This window comes from Oncorhynchus kisutch, linkage group LG12, assembly GCF_002021735.2.
Source record: "Oncorhynchus kisutch isolate 150728-3 linkage group LG12, Okis_V2, whole genome shotgun sequence".
NCBI classification, from domain to species: domain Eukaryota; kingdom Metazoa; phylum Chordata; class Actinopteri; order Salmoniformes; family Salmonidae; genus Oncorhynchus; species Oncorhynchus kisutch.
The window spans coordinates 53,301,297-53,328,329 of NC_034185.2; the positions used below are offsets into that span (position 1 = coordinate 53,301,297).

Sequence of the window (27,033 nt, forward strand, 5' to 3'; positions counted from 1 at the left end):
AAGCCCAGCTGTGTTTTGACAGGGGTCGCGTTTTATATTGAAAGTCAACAGTGCGTTTTTTGCTTAAAAAGAGTGATCAGGGACGTGCAACTATAGTTTTCCTTCACAGACAATATATTAGTGCAACACATTTGGCAGAAAATAGCTTAATTTTCATCGGATGACAACAGAAGTGCAACGCTATTTGGCTGGCAGCCACACAAGTAAACGAGTTTACGTCTTTTTTTCAAAAACGGATAGCCATCTTTCTAATGTTTAGGACTATCATAGAAAGAATGTAGGCAGCTACATTTCTTAATGTTTTGCTTAAAGTTAATATTGCATTTTACCAGAGAAAAATAGGCTGGCTAAACCAAGAAATGTACCTGAGGAAAAAAAGCTACACATCAGTCGGAGTACTGTCTGCTGAATGCCTGTTCGTGAATTCTCATTCGAGGAGTGCAACTGAAGTACAAAATTGCTCTGATGCCGAGCAGAAATTACAATAAGAAGCATTTACAAAATGCAGCAAGATATTTGCGTTTTTCTAGAATTATGCGTCAGCACGACCCCTAGTTTAACTTGCTAAGTGTCTGCATTAACACAATATGATGCCCCATCACCTTATCTTTCTGCCATGTTTGAGAAGCCAACGCCATTTCGATTAGTTATTTGTACAGCTGCCACGTATCTTGATTTCCTTGCATTTCTCTTCTCAGAGCAGGCAGGCCCATTGCCCTCGCGACCAGTTGTAGACATGCTGCTTGAGAGCCAGTTCTGCATGTATCAAAACTTTGTTGTTTACAAAATTTCCCCATGGGGACAATAAAGTCAGTAAGTAATGTATCTCATTCACATTCGCTTGTAATTGTCCAGACTCAACCAAATTACATTCGGAAGCTCCTACCTATATATGTTTAACTTTATGAGCTGGATTGCTCGTCTTTGCAATTAGTATTTTTTTGTTTGTTATTTGCGCTTGTTAGCATATTTAGCTAGCAGCCTCCATGGATATTCGCTATTTAATTGTGACAATTTTGTTAGCATTCTAGTAAGAGAGGACGATATGAAAATCTGGATACCGCCCAACCCTATTTAAGTGTAGAGTACCATCTAAACCGCTGTGAAATATCTGGTTAATAACCAGAAAGTATTTTCAGCTGGTGTACAAAACCCGAAAGAACGCTACGCATGGAAATAGCGAACATAGAACATATCTACCGCTTCTTCGACTTGCTTTCAATGAGAATGATAGATCTATAACTGACATTTAAGTGAATTTGATGGGGTCGCCCAAAAAAATTACATAATGCACCATTGATGGTTTGATAATGATGGACTTTCAACATGGTGTGTTTACCTATCCCCACTGTAGTTACAGAATTACTTCATTGTTGTTAAACCCATCATGGTGAACATAAATATGACCTGGGTAAAAACAAGTCAGCTATGATAAATCAAAAAATCTTCATCAGACAAACCTGACTAAACAACTTGTGTACAGTAGGTGTTTGTGTGTGGGTATGTGTAGGTATATTTAGTGTATATTGGTTATAAAGTGATGTTTGGTGTATGCAGAATAGGGTGATATCAGATGTGATGTATACTAAAGTGAGTTTCACTGAAAGTCTTAGAATGAAAAGTCCCATTTTGTGTTTATTAACCATTTCCCTTCAGCCCGTCATTCCGTATACGGGTTGAAAATACAAGATTGTCATTGATAAGCGCCTAAATTGGAATGCTGTGGCTGTACAGTAACATGTACAGTAACATGTCAGAGCTCCGCTTCCCAACACTGTATGGGATTTGACTGACATCCCGTTATAAACTTGAGCACTGCGCAACAAGATATCCCTCCTGTTAATTGGGTTACTTTAGCACATTTGATGTTGTCTGAGTGAGGAGAATGCTGGAAATTGAGTTCATGTGTTCAGAAAGATGAGACGTTGAGGATTATAATAAATACCTGATGTCATACAAGCAAACCACACCTGTGAGTCCAAATGGGCACTTCACATTTCCACATTTGAAAACTCATGTAATTTACAGTGTCAACGTTTATCGCTATGTTTGTTACAAAGATGACATGCGTTATACCCTGGGTTGTCCTGAACACAATGAGCCCCTGTTTGTCGTATTGTGAAGAAACTTAGCCGCGTAACACTCACTTGAATGCACTCATGACTCCATTCTATGTGCACCAAAATTACAATCCGTTTGTCTGAAGTGCCTTTTGAAGGCCTAACACTTTATTAGCTAGTCATGTCGGCAATAGACTAAGCTGTCAAATGAGGCCTGACCCAGATTGCGATTTAGAATGGAAACATTTTAGTTTACCTAAACAACAACAGTACTTCGTGTCCTTGGGAGTATAAAGTTCTATCTGCCCAACTTATAGTTGAGAGACAGTGAGCATCAAAGTTCACATCCCAGAACTGAGAACTGTTTTGTAATGAATTCTTCTTTCATAAACCAATAAGGTCCTCACTTTAAAAGTACATGAAGTGCAGAGTATAAAAATCTTGAGAAAAAAAAAAAAAAATCATTTTTGGGGGTGGTGCATTCACAGACAGGCTCTGAAATGTCAATCTGGGTTCAGCCATAAGATTCTCAGGCATAGAATGTTACTATTGTTTAAATTGAAAAGTACAGACACTTAATGAGTAAAGTAAGAGAATATCCTTCCTTTCTAATCACATCAAATATATTAAGTCATGTTCATCACACATTTGTTAAAGCGATAGTTTACTAAAGTGACAAATACAACATATCCCATGGAGAACGAGCAACAGCTAAAGATTAGCTCTGAATGAGTAAACTTAAGTTATTTGGTCTCTGACACCCCCAGTCAATAAAATACTTGCTAGTTATCAATAGCATTTAGTAAGTTTGTCATTTTTGTGAAATACCCCTTCCATGGAGGTTATTGTATTGAAAAACAGCAATGCCTCTCTAATGGGCCTTAAACATGCTCTAAGGCACCTGTATTTATTTGTAAAGAGCTTAAATTATGGCCGTTCTTCTGAAAAAGCCTAAGTAAGTCATTCCAAAAGAGGATCAGAACCTATGATATGACTAATCAAGGACTTGGCCCTATAAGAGTATTTTTCAAGTACCAGATCTCAGAACTGTTTTGTGGTGTCATTCATCATACATACAATCATTTTTTTATTGACGACACATCGTTGTGTGATTGGATTGCTGATAGAACCTTATAGCACCAAGTTCAAAGGTGTTTGCGCAGATATAATTTTTCAAAGAAATCACATCACACGTGAAAGAGCACCTATGTGAATAATACATTTGACCAAAATGTGTGAATCTTATAAAGTTGAAGCCAGAAGTTTACATACACTTAAATTGAAGTCATTAAAACTTTTTTTTCAACCACTCCACAAATGACTTGTAAACAAACTACAGTTTTGGCAAGTCGGTTAGGACATCTACTTTGTGCATGACACAAGTAATTTTTCCAACAATTGTTTACAGACAGATTAATTCTAGTGGGTCAGAAGTTCACGTACACTAAGTTGACTGTCTTTAAACAGCTTGGAAAATTCCAGAAAATTATGTCATGGCTTTAGAAGCTTCTGATAGGCTAATTGACATTTGAGTCAATTGGAGGTGTACCTGTGGATGTATTTCAAGGCCTACCTTCAAACTCAGTGCCTCTTTGCTTGACATCATGGGAAAATCCAAAGAAAAAAAAGTGTAGACTTCCACAAGTCTGGTTCATCCTTGGGAGCAATTTCCAAACGACTGAAGGTACCACATTCATCTGTACAAACAATAGTACACATGTATAAACACCATGGGACCACACAGCCGTCATACCGCTCAGGAAGGAGATGCGGTCTGTCTTCTAGAGATGAACGTACCTTGGTGCAATAAGTGCAAATCAATCTCAGAGCAACAGCAAAGGACCTTGTGAAGATGCTGGAGGAAACCGGTACAAAAGTATCCATATCCACAGTAAAACGAGTCCTATATCGACATAACCTGAAAGGCCGCTCAGCAAGGAAGAAGCCACTGCTCCAAAGCCGCCATAAAAAGCAACATCAAGACATCAGTCAGGAAGTTAAAGCTTGGTCAAAAATGGTTCTTCCAAATGGCTTAAGGACAACAAAGTCAAGGTATTGGAGTGGCCATCACAAAGCCTTGACCTCAATCCTATAGAACATTTGTGGGCGGAACTGAAAAAGTGTGTGCGAGCAAGAAGGCCTACAAACCTAACTCAGTTACACCAGCTCTGTCAGGAGGAATGGGCCAAAATTCACCCAACTTATTGTAGGAAGCTTGTGGAAGGCTACCCAAAACGTTTGACCCAAGTTAAACCATTTAAAAGGCAATGCTACCAATACTAATTGAATGTATGCAAACTTCTGACCCACTGGGAATGTGATGAAATAACTAAAAGCTTAAATAAATCACTACTATTATTCTGACATTTCACATTCTTAAAATAAAGTGGTGATCCTAACAGACCTAAGACAGGGAATTTGTACTAGGATTAAATGTCAGGAATTGTGAAAAACTGAGTTGAAATGTATTTGGCTAAGGTGTATGTAAACTTCTGACTTCAAATGTAGTCCCATGGTCTTGATTTTGTGTGATGGTGGGGACACAGGGCTGTATTCCAAACAAAAAACTGCAAGTGTGCTTGCTTCAGTTCCTCAATATCATGGCTAGCAGAGCTAAAAAATATATATATAAAAAAAACACCTTATAGTAGAAGGCTCTTTCCTTGAGTCATAAGTGCATTGAAATGACTTAGGAACAGTGCACACTTTGGACAGGTGTGTGGCCACTTAGACACCAGTCAGACCTCACTCAAACCATTTTTTATTATCTTGCCCCTACTCCAAAATGTAAATGAATATTCATATGATGTTTACAGAGATTTTCGGATTTATTGACAAATGCCATGAAAAGTACAGTAAATGCCAAATGCACATAATCAACAGTGTAATGTTTGGATTCAGTCTTGTCAGGTGAGCTGTTGTGTTTTCACCTTTGGTCAAAACATTTCCCCATCAACTCTAAAGTGTTCTCTTTCAATTTCTACAATTGTAATGCTGCATATGCTTTTTATAATTTCTGTTAAAATGTCAATTTGGCCCTATCCATGTTGACCAATTTCCACGAGTTGAAGTGGTTAAACATTAACAAGTTAAATATACCATATGAAAACCACACATCAACCAAAAAAATCTGCAAGAACTTGATCAACTGCATTCATTTTCTCATTAAAAGTGTTTTGGGAAATTTTGTGATCATATCCTACACAGTATAAACACAATATGAAATGCCTTGTACATTGAGTGTACAAAATATAAGGAACACCTTCCTAATATTGAGTTACACCCCTTTTGCCCTCAGAACCGCCTCAATTTGTCAGGACATGGACTCTACACCTTCACTTCCAGAAGCTGTAGTTTCCTCCGCAATGCCCTGTTTTCTTTCTGGCTTTCAGTTATTTCCAAACGAAACACTGCATAGTCGTCTACGAGTTTACAGATGTCTGCATTTGCCAGCACCTCCAGGACAGAGGCTATTTGAGTGTGAAAAACCATACAATTAGCCATTGTTAGCTAAGCAGCTAGCTAGCGTTACCTAGATAAACATAAATCAACCAAGTACCGTCTCCAACGCAAATTAAACACTACCCGAGGCATGTATGTAATGCGGTGTAGTTCAATTAGTCATATTGAGTTATATGGTGTTAAACGTCTAAACAATAAAAACACTAAGGTGAAATTTGTTTTTGACCACTGTTGACTTCCGTTTACTTCTTCTTCTATAATATTATGGCGGTCCTCAAACGTTAGTTACATTCCGCCACATTCTGTACTGGAGTGTGTAGTGAATCACAGCTAAATTAATAGACTAAATAAATAAATAAACATACAAATAAACCCTCCTATCTAATCCTGTATTAGATATAAGAAAATTAAAAGAGCCCTGTACTTACATCAACACATGCATCACTGTTTCTTCAACCATACACTCTGTACACCAACCATTTGCATGCTTGCCAACCAAATATAAGGACGAGTTCAATGTACAATGTCCTAAACGCAAACACCACCTCTTCCTTCCTAATTTGAATCTTGGTCCACCGACCTTTCTATGGCCGGCATTTATTTGCCAGGTTCTGAGTCCCACCTCTTCTACCACACATCTATCATAATTGCTCTAATCTTACCTTTGGCCTCACCTCGTGGAGCATGAATATAAATTGCATCTTGTTTTTAAAGTCCTTTTGACTACCTGGGAACCAGCCACTTCCATTTACACTGAAAATAAAGGATCTTATTGGTTGGCGTCATAGCTCAAAATTAAATGTGGTTACATTTTTTAAAGTATGCAAGCTGTTTTTTGAAATATGGTACTGCTTATCACATTACACATAAAATGTCCTATGATCAGTATCTTTTAAGCAGAGAGCAGACTTGTTTAGAAAGAGCAGCATGTTAGCAAGAATAGATTAGAGCATAATAAAATGACTTTATTCCATCTAGTCAGTCAGGTAAATCCTGTCCTTGTTCTAGGCTAGGTTTACTGTCTCTCTAAAAACATATTTACACAAGCCTTTCAAATGTCAAGTTACCAAATGGTCAATGAGGGGTATGTGGTTAATTACCCTTTTTACCCCAAGACACTTCACATGATAACTATACTATGTCAGCTAAAGAATGGTTCCCAGATCTCCCCTGTGCACATCTCAAGCCCCACTGCTACGTTTCTCCCCGTTGTGGACACTCCTATGTCTGATAAGGTTATTCTAGAAGGAGAAGCTCTTGTAACATAGTTTGCACTTGAGATGGTTTGGGATTAGTTGGACCACAGAGTGAAGGAAAAGCAGTGCTCAGCATATATGGAAACTCCTTCAAGGCTGTTGGAAAAACATTCCTCATGAAGCTGGTTGAGAGAATGCCAAGAGTGTGCAAAGCTGTCATCAAGGCAAAGGGTGGCCACTTTGAAGAATATCAAATATATTTTGATTTGTTTAACACTTTTTTTGGTTACTACTTGATTCCATATGTGTTATTTCATAGTTTTGATGTGTACACTATTATTCTACAATATAGAAAATAGTAAAAATAAAGAAAAACCTGGAATGAGTAGGTGTGTCAACTTTTGACTGGTACTGTGTATATATAGATATATATATTATAGATAACACCCTGTTCTTTCTAAACAGTCTGCTCTAAGTGTCACGGATACTGATCATGAAAAGTTGTGATTGTTAATTTGTATTTATGTATACTTCAGTGGTGGATACACTATGGCTGTGATTTTTTTAAATGAATTTATAACGCAGCAAGCAATAGCATTTCAAAGAGCAGCTCAGAGCTTGTTCCATTTAATCACGCCCCATGACGCCAACCAATCAAATCCTTTCTCTTCAGTCTAAAAAGGAAGTAAACAGTGAGCGAGAACAATTTAAACGTTAGCGTTTTTATTGTTATTTTTTTGACATTTATTAACCTAATGGAACTAAAAATATGACTAATTTAACTGCTAAGCATCACATACTTACCCCAAGTAGTCTTTAATTCGCGTTGGAGACAGGACTTGGTTGATGGATGTTATCTAGGTGACGCTAACTAGCTGCTAACAATGGCTGACTGTATGGTTTTTCACACTCAAATAGCCTCCATTATGGAGGTGCTAGCGAATGCAGCCGTGGCAGAGATCTGTAAACTCGTAGACGATGACTACGCAGTGTTTCGTTTGGAAATAACTCAAAGCCAGAAAGAGAACCGGGGTTTGCGGAGGAAATTACAACTACTGGAACTGAAGGTGGCACGGGAGCGCGCAGAGAAGACAATACGAGAGCGCGTCGTCGCCAGTCGTCCCAGTAGTGTCAAGATCCTCGACCGATACAGAGGAATGGCAAGAGGTACATTTTGCCTCGTTCCCTTCTGACCACATGTGTTTGGATAGTATGCAATAATTCCAGTGATTTACTTTATCTTGCAAGAAGTTATGAGAAGTGTTACTTAACATCCTTGCCAATTCTAGACTGCGTCAAAACTCAATAGTGTACAATGATCAATAAAGCATTGAGCATTGACAGCACCTAACCTAACTACCTCTTTTCACCCAATCACTCTCTCAGGTGAAGGACAACTCACTGGAAGCCACAGGAACTTTGTGAAGCCAGCGGGCCTCAATACATGGAGAAATGATGAACCCATAGCTGTAGATGAAGGGAGTGGAACCTCAACCCAGCATGTTATCGTAATAGAGGTATGTGCAACAGTGGTCCATTAAAATTACAGTACATCAAATGTGACAAGTTTCAGAAAGGCTTCCCTCAGCTATTCACTTGCTTACATGTGCATCCAAATGTATCTGCCATAGGGGAGACTTCCCTACAGCATTGTTATCCATTTCCACTCATGTACTGGTAATAACCTCCCCTCTTTTTCTCAGTCTGCAGATGCAGAGGCTGCAGGCCCTGGGGTCAAGCAGGAGAGATCTGAAGGAGAGGAGAACCCACGGCACAGCAGAGACATCCAGAATGGACCCTATGAAGCCACGGAGGACCCCACCACCGCTGCTGCCGCATCCCAGCCCAGGACCCGACGCAGCATCATGGAGGTCAGTGGAAGGCCGGATGCCGTCCTCAATTCAGAGACAGACACCAAGACTTTAACTGTAACACACAGGCTCTTAGACACAGGATCTGAACAAATATCAGACCCAGAGAGACTGGGGCAGGGGCCACTGGGCTGTCCTCCTGCTCTCGGCTCAGAGTACATACCGGTATTTCACCAGAGCCAGAGGCCTGTTCATTCCTGTGGGGATGGTGACACGTTAGACACTGGTGGTGATGATGATCCGTCTTGTTCTTACACTACAGAGATGGACCCTGGCAACATATCCTTGGGTTTAGAGAGACAGACTGATATGTTTAGAGGGGAATGGAACCGGTATAGTAGTAGTGTATACTCTGAAGGGTGCCTAGATAAGAAAGAGGGGGTTATAGTCGTGGATGAGGTGACTGTGAAAGTGGAGGGCGACACCCCTCTTCCATGGAATGTAGACAAGACTCACTTAGGGGAAGGACACTCACAGGGCAACACAAGTGACTTCTTAGACTACAGGGAAAGCTTAGAGACAAATCCAAATGTTACGACCCACTCCCCTTTACACGTGTTCAGGAATCGCGACCCAGTGTCTACGTCAATGGCACCTTCCGATTCACACAGCCGTGTCCTTTTCGATCAGGCATGGAACTCAAATGACAGGGCTAGAGTCCAGGCTCGGGGAGGGGGAGGAATATCGGGCGGTAGTAAAGAAAAACGGTTCCTCTGCATGTTCTGTAGCAAAGGCTTCAGCTGCTCCCAGAAGGTGGAGATCCACCAGAGGGTCCACACGGGGGAGAAACCCTACAGCTGTACCCAGTGTCACATGCGGTTCACCCAGGCTGGTGACCTGAAGAGGCATCAGAGGGTCCACACAGGGGAGAAACCTTACAGCTGCCCCCAGTGTGAGAAGAGGTTCTCCCGCCACCACCATTTGAAGATGCACTTGAAGGTCCACACAGGAGAGAGGCCGTTTGTCTGAACGCACTGCTGGTAGAGGTTCCCAGAAAGGTGCTACCTCAGTATACACCAGCAGAAAAAACATTCCACTCTATAACACAGCTTCTGATGTTTAAATCAAACCCTGCATTAAAGAAAGAAAAAAAAAATCTTTGTTGTCTGCAGAAAAGACCCACATGCATTTGTAATAACGAGAGTAACAGATTTCAGTGTTTAATATTCCTGAGTAGAATATTGCATCCAGACATTGTGTGATATATGGAAATGTGTGAGCTGAAAAAGTCTGTTACATATTGTGTTTGTACCGTGTAGGCTATATGATGTTCACAAATGACTATTTCATTACTTCTGTTCAACTACTTAATTTTTTCTCAGACTCTTTTTGCAAATTTTTATTTGAGACATTTGTATGTGTGGTTTTCATATGGTGTATTTAAAATGTGTTTGTTTAATAAACACAAAATGGGACATTTCATTCTGACTTTCATTGAAATTTCCTTATAGTATACTGCGCTTTAAGAACATATTCAGATCCCTTGACTATTTCCACATTTGTTACATTTTAGAATAAGGCTGTAAAGTTTCAATTATTTTTTTCCCCCTCAATCTTCACACAATACCCCATAAGGAAAAAGCGAAAACAGGTTTTTAAGAAAAAAATACCTCATTTACATAAGTATTCAGACCTTTTGCTATGAGACACAAAATTGAGCTCTGGTGCTTCCTGTTTCCATTGGTCATCCTTGAGATGTTTCAACAGCTTAATTGGAGTCCACCTGTGGTAAATTTAATTTATTGGACATGATTTGGAAAGGCACACACCTGTCTATATAAGGTCCCATATTTGACAGTGCATGTCAGAGCAAAACCATGTCATGAGGTTGAAGGAATTGTCCTTAAAGCGCAGAGACAGGATTGTGTCGAGGCACAGATCTGGGGAAGGGTACCAAAACATTTCTGCAGCATTGAAGGTCCCCAAGAACACAGTGGCCTCCATCATTTTAAATGGAAGAAGTTTGGAACCACCAAGACTCTTCTTACAGCTGGCCGCCCAGCCAAACTGAGCAATCGAGGGAGAAGGGCCTTGGTCAGGGAGGTGACCAAGAACCTGATGGTCACTCTGACAGAGCTCCAGAGTTGCTCTGTGGAGATGGGAGAACCTCCCTGAAGGACAAACAACTCTGCAGTGCTCCACCAATCATGCCTTTATGGTAGAGTGGCCAGACGGAAGCCACTCTTCAGTAAAAGCCACATGACAGCCCGCTTGGAGTTTGCCAAAATGCACATAAAATCTTCAAACAAGATTCTTTGGTCTGATGAAACCAATATTGAACTCTTGGCCTGAATGCCAAGCGTCAAGTTTGGTGGAAACCTGGCACCATCCCTACAGTGTTGCATGGTGGTGGCAGCATCATGCTGTGGGGATGTTTTTCAGAGGCAGATACTGGGAGACTAATCGGGATCGAGGGAAAGATGAACGGACCAAAGTAAAGAGAGATCCTTGATGAAAACCTGCTCCGGACCTTATCCTGGGGCCAAGGTTCACCTTCCAACAGGACAATGACCCAAAGCACACAGCCAAGACAACACAGGAGTTGCTTCAGGACAAGTTTCCAAATGTCCTTGAGTGGTCCAGCCAGAGCCCAGACTTCAACCCGATCTAACATCTCTGGAGAGACCTGAAAATAGCTGTGCAGCGATGCTCCCCATCCAACCCGAAAGAGCTTGAGAGGATCTGCAGGGAAGAATGGGAGAAACTCCCCAAATACAGGTGTGCCAAGCTTGTAGCGTCATACCCAAGTAGTCTCGAGACTGCCTAAGGTGCTTCAACAAAGTACTGAGTAAAGGGTCTGAATCCTTATGTAAATGTAATATATCTGTTTATGTTTAATAAATGTGCAAAAATGTCTCAGCCTGTTTTTGCTTTGTCATTATGATGTATTGTGTGTAGATTGATGAAAGGGAAATAATGATTGAATCCATTTTAGAATAAAGCTGTAACATAACAAAATGTGGAAAAAGTCAAGGAGTCCGAATGAACTGCACATCAGATCTGATCTCACACTATTCATACACACAACAGCGCTTTATAACCAATATACACTTACTAAATATACTTACACATACCCAGATACTAACAAACACCTACTGTACACTTCAAAATAGTCTAGTCAGGGTTGTATGACTTGACTTATGATAGCTAACTTATTTATCCACAACAACATATTTATGTCCACCATGATGGGTTTAACAACAATTAAGTAATTCTGTAACTGCAGTATAGGACTCAAGTGTAATGGGGATGGGTAAACACTCCATGTTGAAAGTGTGTTTATCTGTGTGTACGTACCTGAGGGAGTATATGTCTGTAGTCTGTATCACCTCTCTCTTCCAGGAGGAGGGTCCAGAGGTGCTGCTGGTGAAGGAGGAGGGGTGTGAGGAGGGTCTGGGGAACCCTGGGGGGACCATGGTCATGGAGGACAACCAGACTACACCTCCTGAACCCACAGAGGACCCAGCTGAGCAGCACAGGACCACACACAGTCTCAGTGAGGTGAGTTCACTGTGAACTACTGTCTGAATGGTATTAGGTATTAGCCTCTCAGAGTAGGAGTGCTGATCTAGGATCAGTTTTGCCTTTTTAGATCGTAATGAATAAGACCTGATCCTCAATCAGCACTTCTACTCAGGGTATCTCAGAGTAGGAGTGCTGATCGCTGTTCATAATAAGTATGATTGTATGGACAGATCCTATATCAGCACTCCTACACCAAGACACTTTGTGGATACGGGCCCAGGTCTTGATTAATTTAGTCTTAACCTTTCTCGGGCAGGCGTTCCGCTAGCGGAACCTCTCGACAACATTCCGCTGAAAAGGCAGTGCGCGAAATTCAAAAATATTTTTTAGAAATATGTAACTTTTGCACATCAACATGTCCAATAGAGCAAATGAAAGATACACTTCTTGTTAATCTACCCATCGTGTCCGATTTAAAAAAGGCTTTACAGCGAAAGCACAACATATGATTATGTTAGGTGATAGCCAAGTCAAAAAAACGGCAATTTTTCCAGCCAAAGATAGGAGTCACAAAAAGCAGAAATATAGATAAAATGAATCACTAACCTTTGATGATCTTCATCAGATTACACTCAGAGGACTTCCTGTTACACAATACATGAGATCAATACATCAGAATGGACTCCCAGGAATCCCAGTTCGACTATAAATGACTGATTTGTTCCATAAAGTTCCATAAAGTCATCATTTATGTCCAAATAGCCACTTGTTGTTAGCGTGTTCAGCCCAGTAATCCATCTTCATGATGCGCGAGCACTATGTCCAGAACAAAACTCGAAAAGTTCCGTTACAGGTCGTAGAAACAAGTCAAACGATGTATGGAATCAATCTTTAGGATGTTTTTAACATAAATCATCAATAAGGTTCCAACCGGAGAATTCCTATGTCTGAAGAAAAGCACTGGAACGAGAGCTAACTCTGTCGGGAGCGCACGGCATGAGCCTGAGACACTCTGCCAGACCCATGACTCATTCAGCTCCCATTCCCCCCTCCTTTATAGCAGAAGCCTGAAAAAAGTTTCTAAAGACGGTTGACATCTAGTGGAAGCCTTAGGAAGTGCAACTTGACCCCATAGACACTGTGTATTCGGTAGGCCAAGCTTTGAAAAACTACAAACCTTAGATTTCCCACTTCCTGGTTGGATTCTTCTCAGGTTTTCACCTGCCATATGAGTTCTGCTATACTCACAGACATAATTTAAACAGTTTTAGAAACTTCAGAGTGTTTTCTATCCAATACTAATAATACTATGCATATATTAGCATCTGGGACAGAGTAGGAGGCAGTTCACTCTGGGCACGCTATTCATCCAAAAGTGAAAATGCTGCCCCCTATCCCAAAAAGGTTAAATCTGGGACCATGCCTTTGAATGATCAAACCATTAAAGGGGTAAGTCAGATGAACTGGTGGATACCAGTATCCAGGAAGTTAGAGGGAATTTCACGAGCCAGTGCTAACTTGCTTAGCACAAAAACTGGATTAGGTGTAAACGAAGACTTCCATTCTTTGTGCTAAGCTTGTTAGCACAGCTAGTTGCCAAAATCCCAAAGTATCCTTTTAAAGAGTGCCAAGTAATCAAATAAATGACCATGTTTGCATAGTATCCATGGCAATCCCTCATTGCCCAATCAAATCATATCAGATTTCTTGATCCTCTCCCTCTATCTCTTACAGTCAGTAGACAAAGAGGATGGGATGCCTGATCTGCAGCTGGTCAAAGAGGAGACAATAGAGAACAGACCAGAGAGTGGACTAAAGATCTGGGATGAAGGTAAGGGAGAAATACATATCGAGAACATATATATACTATGTGTATATATACATCAATAGGAAAAGAGATGCACCTGCTTAAAATGAAATACATACAACTTGTGTTTATCTACTAAAACAAACATTATAATGTTTGAACTTGACCAGGTAATTGACTCAAACTCCATATGTTGAGTTTTCTGCCATGTAACCTCTTCCTGCAGGTGGTTGGCTCGAAGCTAACAGAGGAGACTGGGCGGTCATCTTGGATTCCCAGACCGGTGCAGCCAAGGTTCCTGTGGACGACGTCACCGAGCAGGCCAGGACCGGAGGCGACATAGTGGAGGTCAGTGGATGGGAAAGTGTCCTCAGCTCTGGGCTGGGCAACAACACTGTTAACCACAACCAGAAACAGACAGTCGAACACAAAACAACATCTCCATGACAACAGACTGGCTGAGACTAGGGCGAGGTGTAGATTTGGTCTACGGGGACGGGGTGTCCGTATGTGTTGGGAAAGAACAGACACGGCTAGTGATGCTCCTATAGTTGTGATTCACAGAGACTGATGGCGCATCAGGTATTGCCTTTAGCCTGCCTTCGATTAGCCTGATGACTCACACCAAATTATTTAGCTTCACACTTTACTCTGAGACTGCCATCATTGAAGTCGTTTGTGGTGATGAGGGGCGTTGTACAAAACAAAGTCATCAGCGATTGTATCGTCTCTAACCAATCAGAGTATTTGTATTTATGAAGGATATCGTTGTGGAAATCTGTTGAAGCTCAAGTCGGCTACACAATGCAATGCTCTTTCTATTGGCTGGCTGGCTAGCTATGTAGCAAGCTAGCAAACATAGCTACAAACACCATACAATACTACAATACCAAATATAATATCAGCATGTGACGTAGCTATTTAGCTGTTAAATCGCCTAAACAACCTGCAATATCAATCTCACCATGTTCAACCTGCAGATTGATGTGCCTCACAGTGGAGTCTAACATTGGCAACAGCAAATATACTTTTGAGGAGATGCCAGCATGGTGCATTCTGAGCAATTCAAAAACTCAACATTAGCACAATGTTTGTCAAGAAGAAGTACAACATTACAATTATTTTCAGAGATTTTAAATAACTAACTTGCTATCTGTAATATCATATAGCTTTGGAATCGTGACATTATGTACTTTAGAGGAAAATAGGCATGTTTCTCGACATATACACTGACTTTGAGAAGGGATTGCGTGATGATTAGCTTAGAAACCGTGTGACGCAGTATGACAACATGAATGCGATTGTTCGACAGTCTGCTGGGTGGGGCTTTATAAGTTGCTTCATTCATTGGATTCCTATCTCCTTTCTGTAACATCTTTGTTAACGGCACCATGCAATGCACCCTGGACTAAAGAGGCAGACAAATAGGAAAAATGTGCAAGACCCTCTGTTAAATTACACATTTCTTGAGGTAGGAATACCGCCAAAATATGTTCCAAGGCTCATTTGAGAGAAGACATCCTCCCTGAGTTATGACATTGGCCAGTATTGAAATCTGAGATGTATGATAGATGTTTTCACGATCTAAAGTAATATTCCTATTATCTTCCAGTGTAGTGAGAGACTTGACACGGTGCTACATCATACCGGACGCATTTCTGCCTGCTTGAACGCCAGTAACTCAGATCCACATGAAAACTTCCGGCGCCGACAGAGATGGCCGCCTCGCTTCGCGTTCCTAGGAAACTATGCAGTTTTTTGTTTTTTTATGTGTTATTTCTTACATTGGTACCCCAGGTCATCTTAGGTTTCATTACATACAGTCGAGAAGAACTACTGAACATAAGAGCAGCGTCAACTCACCATCAGTACGACCAAGAATATGACTTTCGTGAAGCGGACCCTGTGTTCTGCCTTTCACCCAGGACAACGGAATGGATCCCAGCCGGCGACCCCAAAAAACGACTTTGAAAAAGGTGAAAACGAAGCGGTCTTCTGGTCAGACTCCGGAGACGGGCACATCGTGCACCACTCCCTAGCATTCTCCTCGCCAATGTCCAGTCTCTTGACAACAAGGTTGATGAAATCCGAGCAAGGGTAGCATTCCAGAGGGACATCAGAGACTGTAATGTTCTTTGCTTCACGGAAACATGGCTCACTGGAGAGACGCTATCGGAGACGGTGCAGCCAGCTGGTTTCTCCACGCATCGCGCCGACAGAAACAAACATCTTTCTGGTAAGAAGAGGGGCGGGGGCATATGCTTTATGGTTAACGGGACGTGGTGTGGCCAAAACAACATACATGAACTCAAGTCCTTCTGTTCACCTGATTTAGAATTCCTCACAATCAAATGTAGACCGCATTATCTACCAAGGGAATTCTCTTCGATTATAATCACAACCGTATATATTCCCCCCCAAGCAGACACATCGATGGCTCTGAACAAACTTTATTTGACTCTTTGCAAACTGGAATCCATATATCCGGAGGCTGCATTCATTGTAGCTGGGGATTTTAACAAGGCTAATCTGAAAATAAGACTCCCTAAATTTTATCAGCAAATCGATTGCGCAACCAGGGCGGGAAAAACCTTGGATCATTGCTATTCCAACTTCCGCGACGCATATAAGGCCCTGCCCCGCCCTCCTTTCGGAAAAGCTGACCACGACTCCATTTTGTTGATCCCTGCCTACAGACAGAAACTAAAACAAGAAGCTCCCGCGCTGAGGTCTGTTCAACGCTGGTCCGACCAATCTGATTCCACACTCCAAGACTGCTTCCATCACGTGGACTGGGATATGTTCCGTATTGCGTCAGACGACAACATTGACGAATATGCTGATTCGGTGTGCGAGTTCATTAGAACGTGCGTTGAAGATGTCGTTCCCATAGCAACGATTAAAACATTCCCAAACCAGAAACCGTGGATTGATGGCAGCATTCGCGTGAAACTGAAAGCGCGAACCACTGCTTTTAATCAGGGCAAGGTGACTGGAAACATGACCGAATACAAACAGTGTAACTATTCCCTCCGCAAGGCAATCAAACAAGCTAAGCGTCAGTATAGAGACAAAGTAGAATCTCAATTCAACGGCTCAGACACAAGAGGTATGTGGCAGGGTCTACAGTCAATCACGGATTACAAAAAGAAAACCAGCACTGTCACGGACCAGGATGTCTTGCTCCCAGGCAGACTAAATAACTTTTTTGCCCGCTTTGAGGACAATACAGTGCCACTGACACTGCCCGCAACTAAAACATGTGGACTCTCCTTCACTGCAGCCGACGTGAGGAAAACATTTAAACGTGTCAACCCTCGCAAGGCTGCAGGCCCAGACGGCATCCCCAGCCGCACCCTCAGAGCATGCGCAGACCAGCTGGCTGGTGTGTTTACGGACATATTCAATCAATCCCTATCCCAGTCTGTTGTTCCCACATGCTTCAAGAGGGCCACCATTGTTCCTGTTCCCAAGAAAGCTAAGGTAACTGAGCTAAACGACTACCGCCCCGTAGCACTCACTTCCGTCATCATGAAGTGCTTTGAGAGACTAGTCAAGGACCATATCACCTCCACCCTACCTGACACCCTAGACCCACTCCAATTTGCTTACCGCCCAAATAGGTCCACAGACGATGCAATCTCAACCACACTGCACACTGCCCTAACCCATCTGGACAAGAGGAATACCTATGTGAGAATGCTGTTCATCGACTACAGCTCGGCATTTAACACCATAGTGCCCTCCAAGCTCGTCATCAAGCTCGAGACCCTGGGTCTCGACCCCGCCCTGTGCAACTGGGTACTGGACTTCCTGACGGGCCGCCCCCAGGTGGTGAGGGTAGGCAACAACATCTCCACCCCGCTGATCCTCAACACTGGGGCCCCACAAGGGTGCGTTCTGAGCCCTCTCCTGTACTCCCTGTTCACCTACGACTGCGTGGCCACGCACGCCTCCAACTCAATCATCAAGTTTGCGGATGACACAACAGTGGTAGGCTTGATTACCAACAACGACGAGACAACCTACAGGGAGGAGGTGAGGGCCCTCGGAGTGTGGTGTCAGGAAAATAACCTCACACTCAACGTCAACAAAACTAAGGAGATGATTGTGGACTTCAGGAAACAGCAGAGGGAACACCCCCCTATCCACATCGATGGAACAGTAGTGGAGAGGGTAGTAAGTTTTAAGTTCCTCGGCGTACACATCACAGACAAACTGAATTGGTCCACCCACACAGACAGCATCGTGAAGAAGGCGCAGCAGCGCCTCTTCAACCTCAGGAGGCTGAAGAAATCCGGCTTGTCACCAAAAGCACTCACAAACTTCTACAGATGCACAATCGAGAGCATCCTGTCGGGCTGTATCACCGCCTGGTACGGCAACTGCTCCGCCCTCAACCGTAAGGTTCTCCAGAGGGTAGTGAGGTCTGCACAACGCATCACCGGGGGCAAACTACCTGCCCTCCAGGACACCTACACCACCCGATGTCACAGGAAGGCCATAAAGATCATCAAGGACAGCAACCACCCGAGCCACTGCCTGTTCACCCCGCTATCATCCAGAAGGCGAGGTCAGTACAGGTGCATCAAAGCTGGGACCGAGAGACTGAAAAACAGCTTCTATCTCAAGGCCATCAGACTGTTAAACAGCCACCACTAACATTGAGTGGCTGCTGCCAACACACTGACTCAACTCCAGCCACTTTAGTAATGGGAATTGATGTAAAATATATCACTAGCCACTTTAAATAATGCTACCTAATATAATGTTTACATACCCTACATTATTCATCTCATATGTATACGTATATACTGTACTCTATATCATCTACTGCATCCTTATGTAATACATGTATCACTAGCCACTTTAACTATGCCACTTTGTTTACATACTCATCTCATATGTATATACATACATATGCACTCAATACCATCTACTGTATCTTGCCTATGCCGCTCTGTACCATCACTCATTCATATATCTTTATGTACATTACATTATGTACTTTATCCCCTTACACTTGTGTCTATAAGGTAGTAGTTTTGGAATTGTTAGCTAGATTACTTGTTGGTTATTACTGCATTGTCGGAACTAGAAGCACAAGCATTTTGCTACACTTGCACTAACATCTGCTAACCATGTGTATGTGACAAATAAAATTTGATTTGATTTGATTTGGCCCAGGGAATCGATAGAACAGAGATGCACAAAAACAATATAACATTCAAAATGGGCGAACCTTGCCTTTAAGGCAGCTACTATATATGCAAATATTACATGACATTACATTTGCACTTTTCACAACACCTTAAGTATGTGCCCTCAGGCCACTACTCCACGACATCTTATTTACAACACAAAATCCATGTGTACGTGTGTTAGCATGTGTATGTTTGTGTCTGTTCCTATGTGTGTGTGTCTCTTCATAGTCCCCTCTATTCCATAAGGTGTATTTATCTGTTCTTTAAATCTGATTATACTGCTTGCATCAGCTACCTGATGTGGAATAGAGTTCCATGTAGTCATGGCTCTATGTAGTACTGTGGTCCTCCCATAGTCTGTTCTGAAGTTTGGAACTGTGAATAGACCTCTGGTGGCATGTCTTGTGGGGTATGCATTGGTGTCCGAGCTGTTTGCTAGTAGTTTCAACAGACAGCTCGGTGCATTCAACATTTTAACAGTACATACAAAACAAATGATGAAGTCAATCTCTCCTCTACTTTGAACCATGAGATATTGACATGCATATTATTAATGTTAGCACTCCGTGTACATTTAAGGGCCAGCCGTGCTGCCCCGGTTCTGAGCCAATTGGAATTTTCCTAAGTCCATATTTGTGCGCCAAAACTAGGGCCTGTAGAACCTGCCTTATTGATAGTGTTGTTAAGAAGGCAGAGAAGCACTTTATTATGGACAGACTTCTTCCCAGATTTAGTTGAAGTTTGGGGTTTAGAGTATCAAAGCCAATGACGAATTTTCAAACCTCCGCTTTACCCATGTGTGTTCTGGCTCTGGCCCAACCCATCGGTTTCTGGACCAATCAGTCGGCCCCGAATGCGTTCGCATTGGTGAAGGGTCGGGGAGGTACTCAGATCCAGACTCATTGCGGAGAAGAAAATTACAGTTGCAGTCGGAAGTTTACATACACCTTAGCCAAATATATTTCAACTCAGTTTTTTGCAATTCCTGGCATTTAATCCTCGTAAACATTCTCTGTCTTAGGTCAGTTAGGATCACCACTTTATTTTAAGAATGTGAATAGTAGAGAGATTTATTTCGGCTTTTATTTCTTTCATCACATTCCCAGTGAGTCAGAAGTTTACATGCACTCAATTAGTATTTGGTAGCATTGCCTTTAAATTGTTTAACTTGGGTCAAACGTTTCGGGAAGCCTTCCACAAGCTTCCCACAATAAGTTGGGTGAATTTTGGCCCATTCCTCTTGACAAAGCTATTGTAACTGAGTCAGGTTTGTAGGCCTCCTTGCTCGCACACACTTTTTCAGTTCTGCCCACAAATTTTCTATAGGATTGAGGTCAGGGCTGTGTGATGGCCACTCCAATACCTTGACTTTGTTGTCCTTAGGCCATTTTTCCACAACTTTGGAAGTATGCTTGGGGTCATTGTCCATTTGGAAGACCCATTTGCGACCAAGCTTTAACTTCCTGACTGATGTCTTGAGGTGTTGCTTCAATATATCCACATTATTTTCCCACCTCATGATGCCATCTATTTTGTGAAGTGCACCAGTCCCTCCTGCAGCAAAGCACCCCACAACATGATGCTGAAACCACCGTGCTTCACGTTTGGGATTGTGTTCTTCGGCTTGCAAGCCTCCCCCTTTTTCCTCCAAACATAACGATGGTCATTATGGCCTAACAGTTCTATTTTTGTTTCATCAGACCAGAGGATATTTCTCCAAAAAGTACAATCTTTGTCCCCATGTGCAGTTGCAAACCGTAGCCTGGCTTAATTATGGCGGTTTTGGAGCAGTGGCTTCTTCCTTGCTGAGCAGCCTTTCAGGTTATGTCGACTTATATATAGGTTATAGGACTTGTTTTACTGTGGATATAGATACTTTTGTATCTGTTTCCTCCAGCATCTTCACATCCCCCCTCTACTGGGGGATGGATGTAAAAATCGCTCAAAATCTGCCACTGGAGCACACACAAATTATAACCAAGGTTGTCTTGTTAAAACTTTTTAATTATCTTACTTTAAATACTATGACTGTTTTCTCATTAGCTGAGATTTTTGTTTGAAATGTCCCATACTTTGTTGATATCTTTATCAACCCACTGCATACCCCTAATAATATACATTTTCGGGTGCAGGGTGTGCTATTAGCATGCTAACACTCATTTAAACAGGCTGGTAGAATAGTTAGCATAGTTAGTCATATATAAACATATATATATATAATTCACAACATCTGGACGGAAGCTATAATCTAGTTATATATATTTTTAACTATCTGCGTCATTATTGCTTGAATTCAGGCTTGGCTGAAGTGCTTTCAATGGGAAAGATTGCTTCAGTACCTAACTTCTGTGATTTTCGTTGAAAACGTCACTGTCCCATGTGGAGTGTATGACCATCTTGTTGAAATCAAATACAAAATTGAATCTGTGCTGACTGACTTGGTTATTTTTGTATCATTGCAGGGACTGAGTTTCCTATATATCAGCCCAACCAAAACATACTTCATTCTTGAATCAACACAGGGATTTCTATTTAAAAAAATAAACTCCAATATTTCCATATGGTTAGGTAGTTGACTGTGGTTAGCATTTTATAATGTCATGTTTCTGTGTGTACAGCAAGGTGTTTCTTATATAAAAATGTATCAATTTGTATTTACAGTCTGCAGTCCATGAGGACGTGCTGATATCTAGTGTTGCTGGCGGGAGAGACTGGACCTCTGAAGCGGCTGGTCTCAAACCCTGGCCCCGGATCAGGACACTGGATCAGGAGCCGTCACTCTTCCTTCGCGAGTCAGAACCAGGACCCAACCGCGAAGGACAGAGACCCCACCACACAGAACACAACCAGTGGATAGGTGGACTGAACAACAGTCCTGGTGGTCATCAGAAAGACAGAGGCTCCAGTCATGGATCCGGTCTGCAGCCCAGACCCTTCTCTTCACAGTCTCAGTGCAGGGATGGAGCAGGGCCTGGGGCTGATAGAAATAGACCCTCCTGTTCCTATGATACAAACACCACAGTATCCATGATAAACAGAGCAGGTCACCTTGGGCTTCAGCCTTCACAGAGAGTGGTGGGAGACTCCCCTGGTGGGAGTCTAACAGGAAGTCTGTCTTCTCCTTCAGGGTCTTGTCTAATGCCTGGTGACTGGATTCATAGAAAGCCTGGGCCTGGGTCTAGCCTTTCTCAGTTACCTCATGGTTACCCCACCAATACAGACAGGGTCAGGATGGGCGTTCACCACAAGAAGTACTTATCCTGTAACACAGCACACAATCCCAACCACACCCAAACAATGGCTAGAGGTCAAGGAGGGAGCTCAAATACTAACCACCTGAGGGTGGTTGCTCCTGCTTCTACCTCCTCTGGTGTCATTGGGACACAACGTGGGAGGCCGAGCATTAGGACGGACGCCGACAAGCCATACACCTGCCCCACGTGTGGGAAGCGCTTCACTGAGGCGAACTATGTGAAGAGGCACCAGACCGTTCACACCAAGGAGAGGCCCTTCAAGTGCAAACGATGTTACAAGAGCTTCTCCTTCCTAAGTAGCCTTATCAGACATAGGAGTATCCACAACGTGGAAAAATTGTAGCAGTGTGGCTTGAGATGTACACAGGGGATATCTGGGAACCATTATTTAGCTTAGCAATTCTCAACTGGTGGGTCGCAGGAAGGTTTGGAATGGGTGACGGGGTGTCTAAGTAAAAATGTTTATATATACAGTTGAAGTTGGAAGTTTACATACACCTTAGTCAAGTACATTTAAACTTTGTTTTTCACAATACCTGACATTTAATCCTATTAAAAATTCCCTGTCTTAGGTCAGTTAGGATCACCACTTTATTTTAAGAATGTGAAATGTCAGATTAATAGTAGAGAGAATTATTTATTTCAGCTTTTATTTCTTTCATCACATTCCCAGTGGGTCAGAAGTTTACATGCACTCAATTAGTATTTGGTAGCATTGCCTTTAAATTGTTTAACTGGGCCAAAAGTTTTGGATAGCCTTCCACAAGCTTCTCACAATAAGTTGGGTGAATTTTGGCCCATTCCTCCTGACAGAGCTGGTGTAACTGAGTCAGGTTTGTAGGCCTTCTTGCTCGCACACGCTTTTTCAGTTCTGCCCACAAATTTTCTATAGGATTGAGGTCAGGGCTTTGTGATGGCCACTCCAATACCTTGACTTTGTTGTCCTTAAGCCATTTTGCCACAACTTTGGAAATATGCTTGGGGTCATTGTCCATTTGGAAGACCCATTTGCGACCAAGCTTTAACTTCCTAACTAATGTCTTGAGATGTTGCTTCAATATATACACTCCAATTTCCTACCTCATGATGCCATCTATTTTGTGAAGTGCACCAGTCCCTCCTGTAGCAAAGCACCCCTACAACATGATGCTGCAACCCCAGCTCTTCACGGTTGGGATGGTATTCTTCGGCTTGCAAGCCTCCCCCTTTTTCCTACAAACATAACGATGGTCATTATGGCCAAACAGTTCTATTTTAGTTTCATCAGACCAGAGGACATTTCTCCAAAAAGTACGATATTTGTCCCCTTGTGCAGTTGCAAACCGGATTTTTTATGGCGCTTTTGGAGCCTTTCAGGTTATGTCGATATAGGACTTTTACTGTGGATATACACTGCTCAAAAAAATAAAGGGAACACTAAAATAACACATCCTAGATCTGAATGAATTAAATATTCTTATTAAATACTTTTTTCTTTACATAGTTGAATGTGCTGACAACAAAATCACACAAAAATGATCAATGGAAATCAAATTTATCAACCCACGGAGGTCTGGATTTGGAGTCACACTCAAAATTAAAGTGAAAACCACACTACAGGCTGATCCAACTGTGTGTGGCCTCCACGTGCCTGTATGACCTCCCTACAACGCCTGGGCATGCTCCTGATGAGGTGGCGGATGGTCTCCTAAGGGATCTCCTCCCAGACCTGGACTAAAGCATCCGCCAACTCCTGGACAGTCTGTGGCGTTGGTGGATGGAGCGAGACATGATGTCCCAGATGTGCTCAATTGGATTCAGGTCTGGGGAACGGGCGGGCAAGTCCATAGCATCAATGCCTTCCTCTTGCAGGGACTGCTGACACACTCCAGCCACATGAGGTTTAGCATTGTCTTGCTAAACCCAGGGCCAACCGCACCAGCATATCTCACAAGGGGTCTGAGGATCTCATCTCGGTACCTAATGGCAGTCAGGCTACCTCTGGCGAGCACATGGAGGGCTGTGCGGCCCCAAAGAAATGCCACCCCACACCATGACTGACCCACCGTCAAACCGGTCATGCTGGAGGATGTTGCAGGCAGCAGAACGTTCTCCACGGCGTCTCCAGACTGTCACGTCTATCACATGTGCTCAGTGTGAACCTGCTTTCATCTGTGAAGAGCACAGGGCGCCAGTGGCGAATTTGCCAATCTTGGTGTTGTCTGGCAAATGAAAAACATCCTGCACGGTGTTGGGCTGTAAGCACAACCCCCACCTGTGGACGTCGGGCCCTCATACCACCCTCATGGAGTCTGTTTCTAACCGTTTGAGCAGACACATGCACATTTGTGGCCTGCTGGTGGTCATTTTGCACGGCTCTAGCAGTGCCCCTCCTGCTCCTCCTTGCACAAAGGTTGAAGTAGCGGTCCTGCTGCTGGGTTGTTGCCCTCCTACGGCCTCCTCCACGTCTCCTGATGTACTGGACTGTCTCCTGGTAGCGCCTCCATGCTCTGAACACTACGCTGACAGACACAGCAAACCTTCTTGCCACAGCTCGCATTGATGTGCCATCCTGGATGAGCTGCACTACCTGAGCCACTTGTGTGGGTTGTAGACTCCGTCTCATGCTACCACTAGAGTGAAAGCACCGCCAGCATTCAAAAGTGACCAAAACATCAGCCAGGAAGCATAGGAACTGAGAAGTGGTGTGTGGTCCCCACCTGCAGAACCACTCCTTTATTGGGGGTGTCTTGCTAATTGCCTATAATTTCCACCTGTTGTCTATTCCATTTGCACAACAGCATGTGCAATTTATTGTCAATCAGTGTTGCTTCCTAAGTGGACAGTTTGATTTCACAGAAGTGTGATTGACTTGGAGTTACATTGTGTTGTTTAAGTGTTCCCTTTATTTTTTTGAGCAGTGTAGATTTGTAGTACCTGTTTCCTCCAGCATCTTCACAAGGTCCTTTGCTGTTGTTCTGGGAATGATTTGCACTTTTCGCAACAAAGTACATTAATCTCTAGGAGACAGAACGCGTCTCCTTCTTGAGCGGTATGACGGCTGCATGGTCCCATGGTGTTTATACTCGCGTACTATTGTTTGTACAGATGAATGTGGTACCTTCAGGCGTTTGGAAATTGCTCCTAAGTATGAACCAGATTTGTGGAGGTCTCCAATTTTTTTTCTGAGGTCTTGGCTGATTTCTTTTGATTTTCCCATGACGTCAAGCAAAGAGGCACTGAGTTTGAAGGTGGGCCTTGAAATACATCCACAGGTAAATTAGCCTATCAGAAGCTTCTAAAGCCATGACATAATTTTCTGGAATTTTACAAGCTGTTTAAAGGCACAGTCAACTTAGTGTATGTAAACTTCTGACCCACTGGAATTGTGATACAGTGAATGATAAGTGAAATAATCTATCTGTAAACAACTGTGTCATGCACAAAGTAGATGTCCTAACCTACTTGCCAAAACTATAGTTTGTTCACAAGAAATTTGTGGAGTGGTTGAAAATCGAGTTTTAATGACTCCAACCTAAGTGTATGTAAACTTCCGACTTCAACTGTATATATGTGTAAATATATATAATACATATATACTGTATATTTTTCTTCTTTATTTTTACAAAAATACTAGTCTCAACTTAAACGACTTAAACCAGGTAGAAAGTGTGTAGAAATGATAATGAACTTACATTTTTCAGAGAATAAATTACTTTGAAGATTTTTTTCATCACAGTATTTTAATATAGAGTTATTAGCAGTGCCATTTTTGATTAATTTTGTGTTCTCAAACCAGTGAGTATTTATTGACAATGAAAGAGGTGGTAATGTTGTTCCATTGTCATATAATTGCTACATTTAATATCAATATAGAATTAAAAATAGTTTTCCAGATTGTATTTTTTGCGGTTATTTTTCGTGATGCGAATATTGGGACAATCTGGTTCAATTTGGGTCCCGAGCCAAAACCAGTTGAGAACAATTCTCTTTAGCTGACATATTATAGTCATCATGTGAAGTGAACTGGGGTAAGAGTTTTTAAAATTATTATTACTAAGTCCCTCAGTTGAGCATCTGGGTACGCTCACATTGTCACATGATACTGACTTGTTGTTTTGATGTTCTGGCATAGCCAAAACACTGTCATTTTATTAAAGTTTAACACTATTTACTAATGATTGGGGGTGGGCATCGATACAGTTACATCCAAGATGTTTTCAGCACTTATTTTCATGACTGATTAAAACTAGTTTTTTAATGTCTCTCTTGTCCCAATGCAGCAGACATATGTTGAACAATATGTTTGTAACATCGAATTGCAATAAAGTTACAGTATTGAATCCCAATACATATAGAAGCGTGAGAATCGCAATACATATCGTTTCGGCACCTAATTATCGTTTTAGTATAGTATTGAGAGGTCCCTGGCAATTTCCAACATTACATACGAACATATACTGAACAAAAATATAAACATGCAACAATTTCAACATTTTCATATAAGGAAATCAGTCAATTGAAATAAATTCATTAGCCCCTACCTAATCTAGGGATTTCACATGACTAGACAGGGGTGCAGCCATGGGTGGGCCTGGGAGGGCCTAGGCCCACCCACTTGTGAACCAGGTCCACCCACTGGGGAGCCAGCCCCAGCCAATCAGAATGAGTTTTTCCCCACAAAATGGCTTTATTACAGACAGAAATACTCCTCAGTTTCATCAGCTGTCCGGGT

At 42.3% G+C, this 27,033-nt stretch overlaps 2 protein-coding genes across 16 annotated transcripts in view; both read left to right on the forward strand.

The window, feature by feature from the left end:
- Positions 1–27,033, forward strand: part of LOC109901251 (zinc finger protein 583-like) — an 880,650-nt gene that overhangs the window by 543,413 nt on the left and 310,204 nt on the right. For 2 of the 15 annotated variants that reach the window (XM_031836543.1, XM_031836544.1), the window contains exons 2-3: positions 8,105–8,235; positions 8,422–10,009. The exons of 12 other annotated variants lie outside the window; for them this stretch is intronic. In XM_031836543.1, coding sequence (XP_031692403.1) covers positions 8,105–8,235; positions 8,422–9,558 — 1,268 coding nt within the window. In that variant the 3' untranslated portion in view covers positions 9,559–10,009. Of the gene's footprint in view, positions 1–7,369; positions 7,886–8,104; positions 8,236–8,421; positions 10,010–27,033 lie in introns of those variants that run through there. One more of the 15 variants, XM_031836547.1, reaches the window with a different exon arrangement.
- Positions 11,561–22,862, forward strand: LOC109900456 (zinc finger protein 768-like). Its single transcript, XM_031836629.1, has 4 exons — positions 11,561–12,090; positions 13,789–13,885; positions 14,088–14,209; positions 21,727–22,862. The coding sequence occupies exons 1-4, from the start codon at positions 11,833–11,835 to the stop codon at positions 22,660–22,662; spliced, it is 1,413 nt and encodes a 470-aa protein (XP_031692489.1). The 5' UTR covers positions 11,561–11,832; the 3' UTR covers positions 22,663–22,862.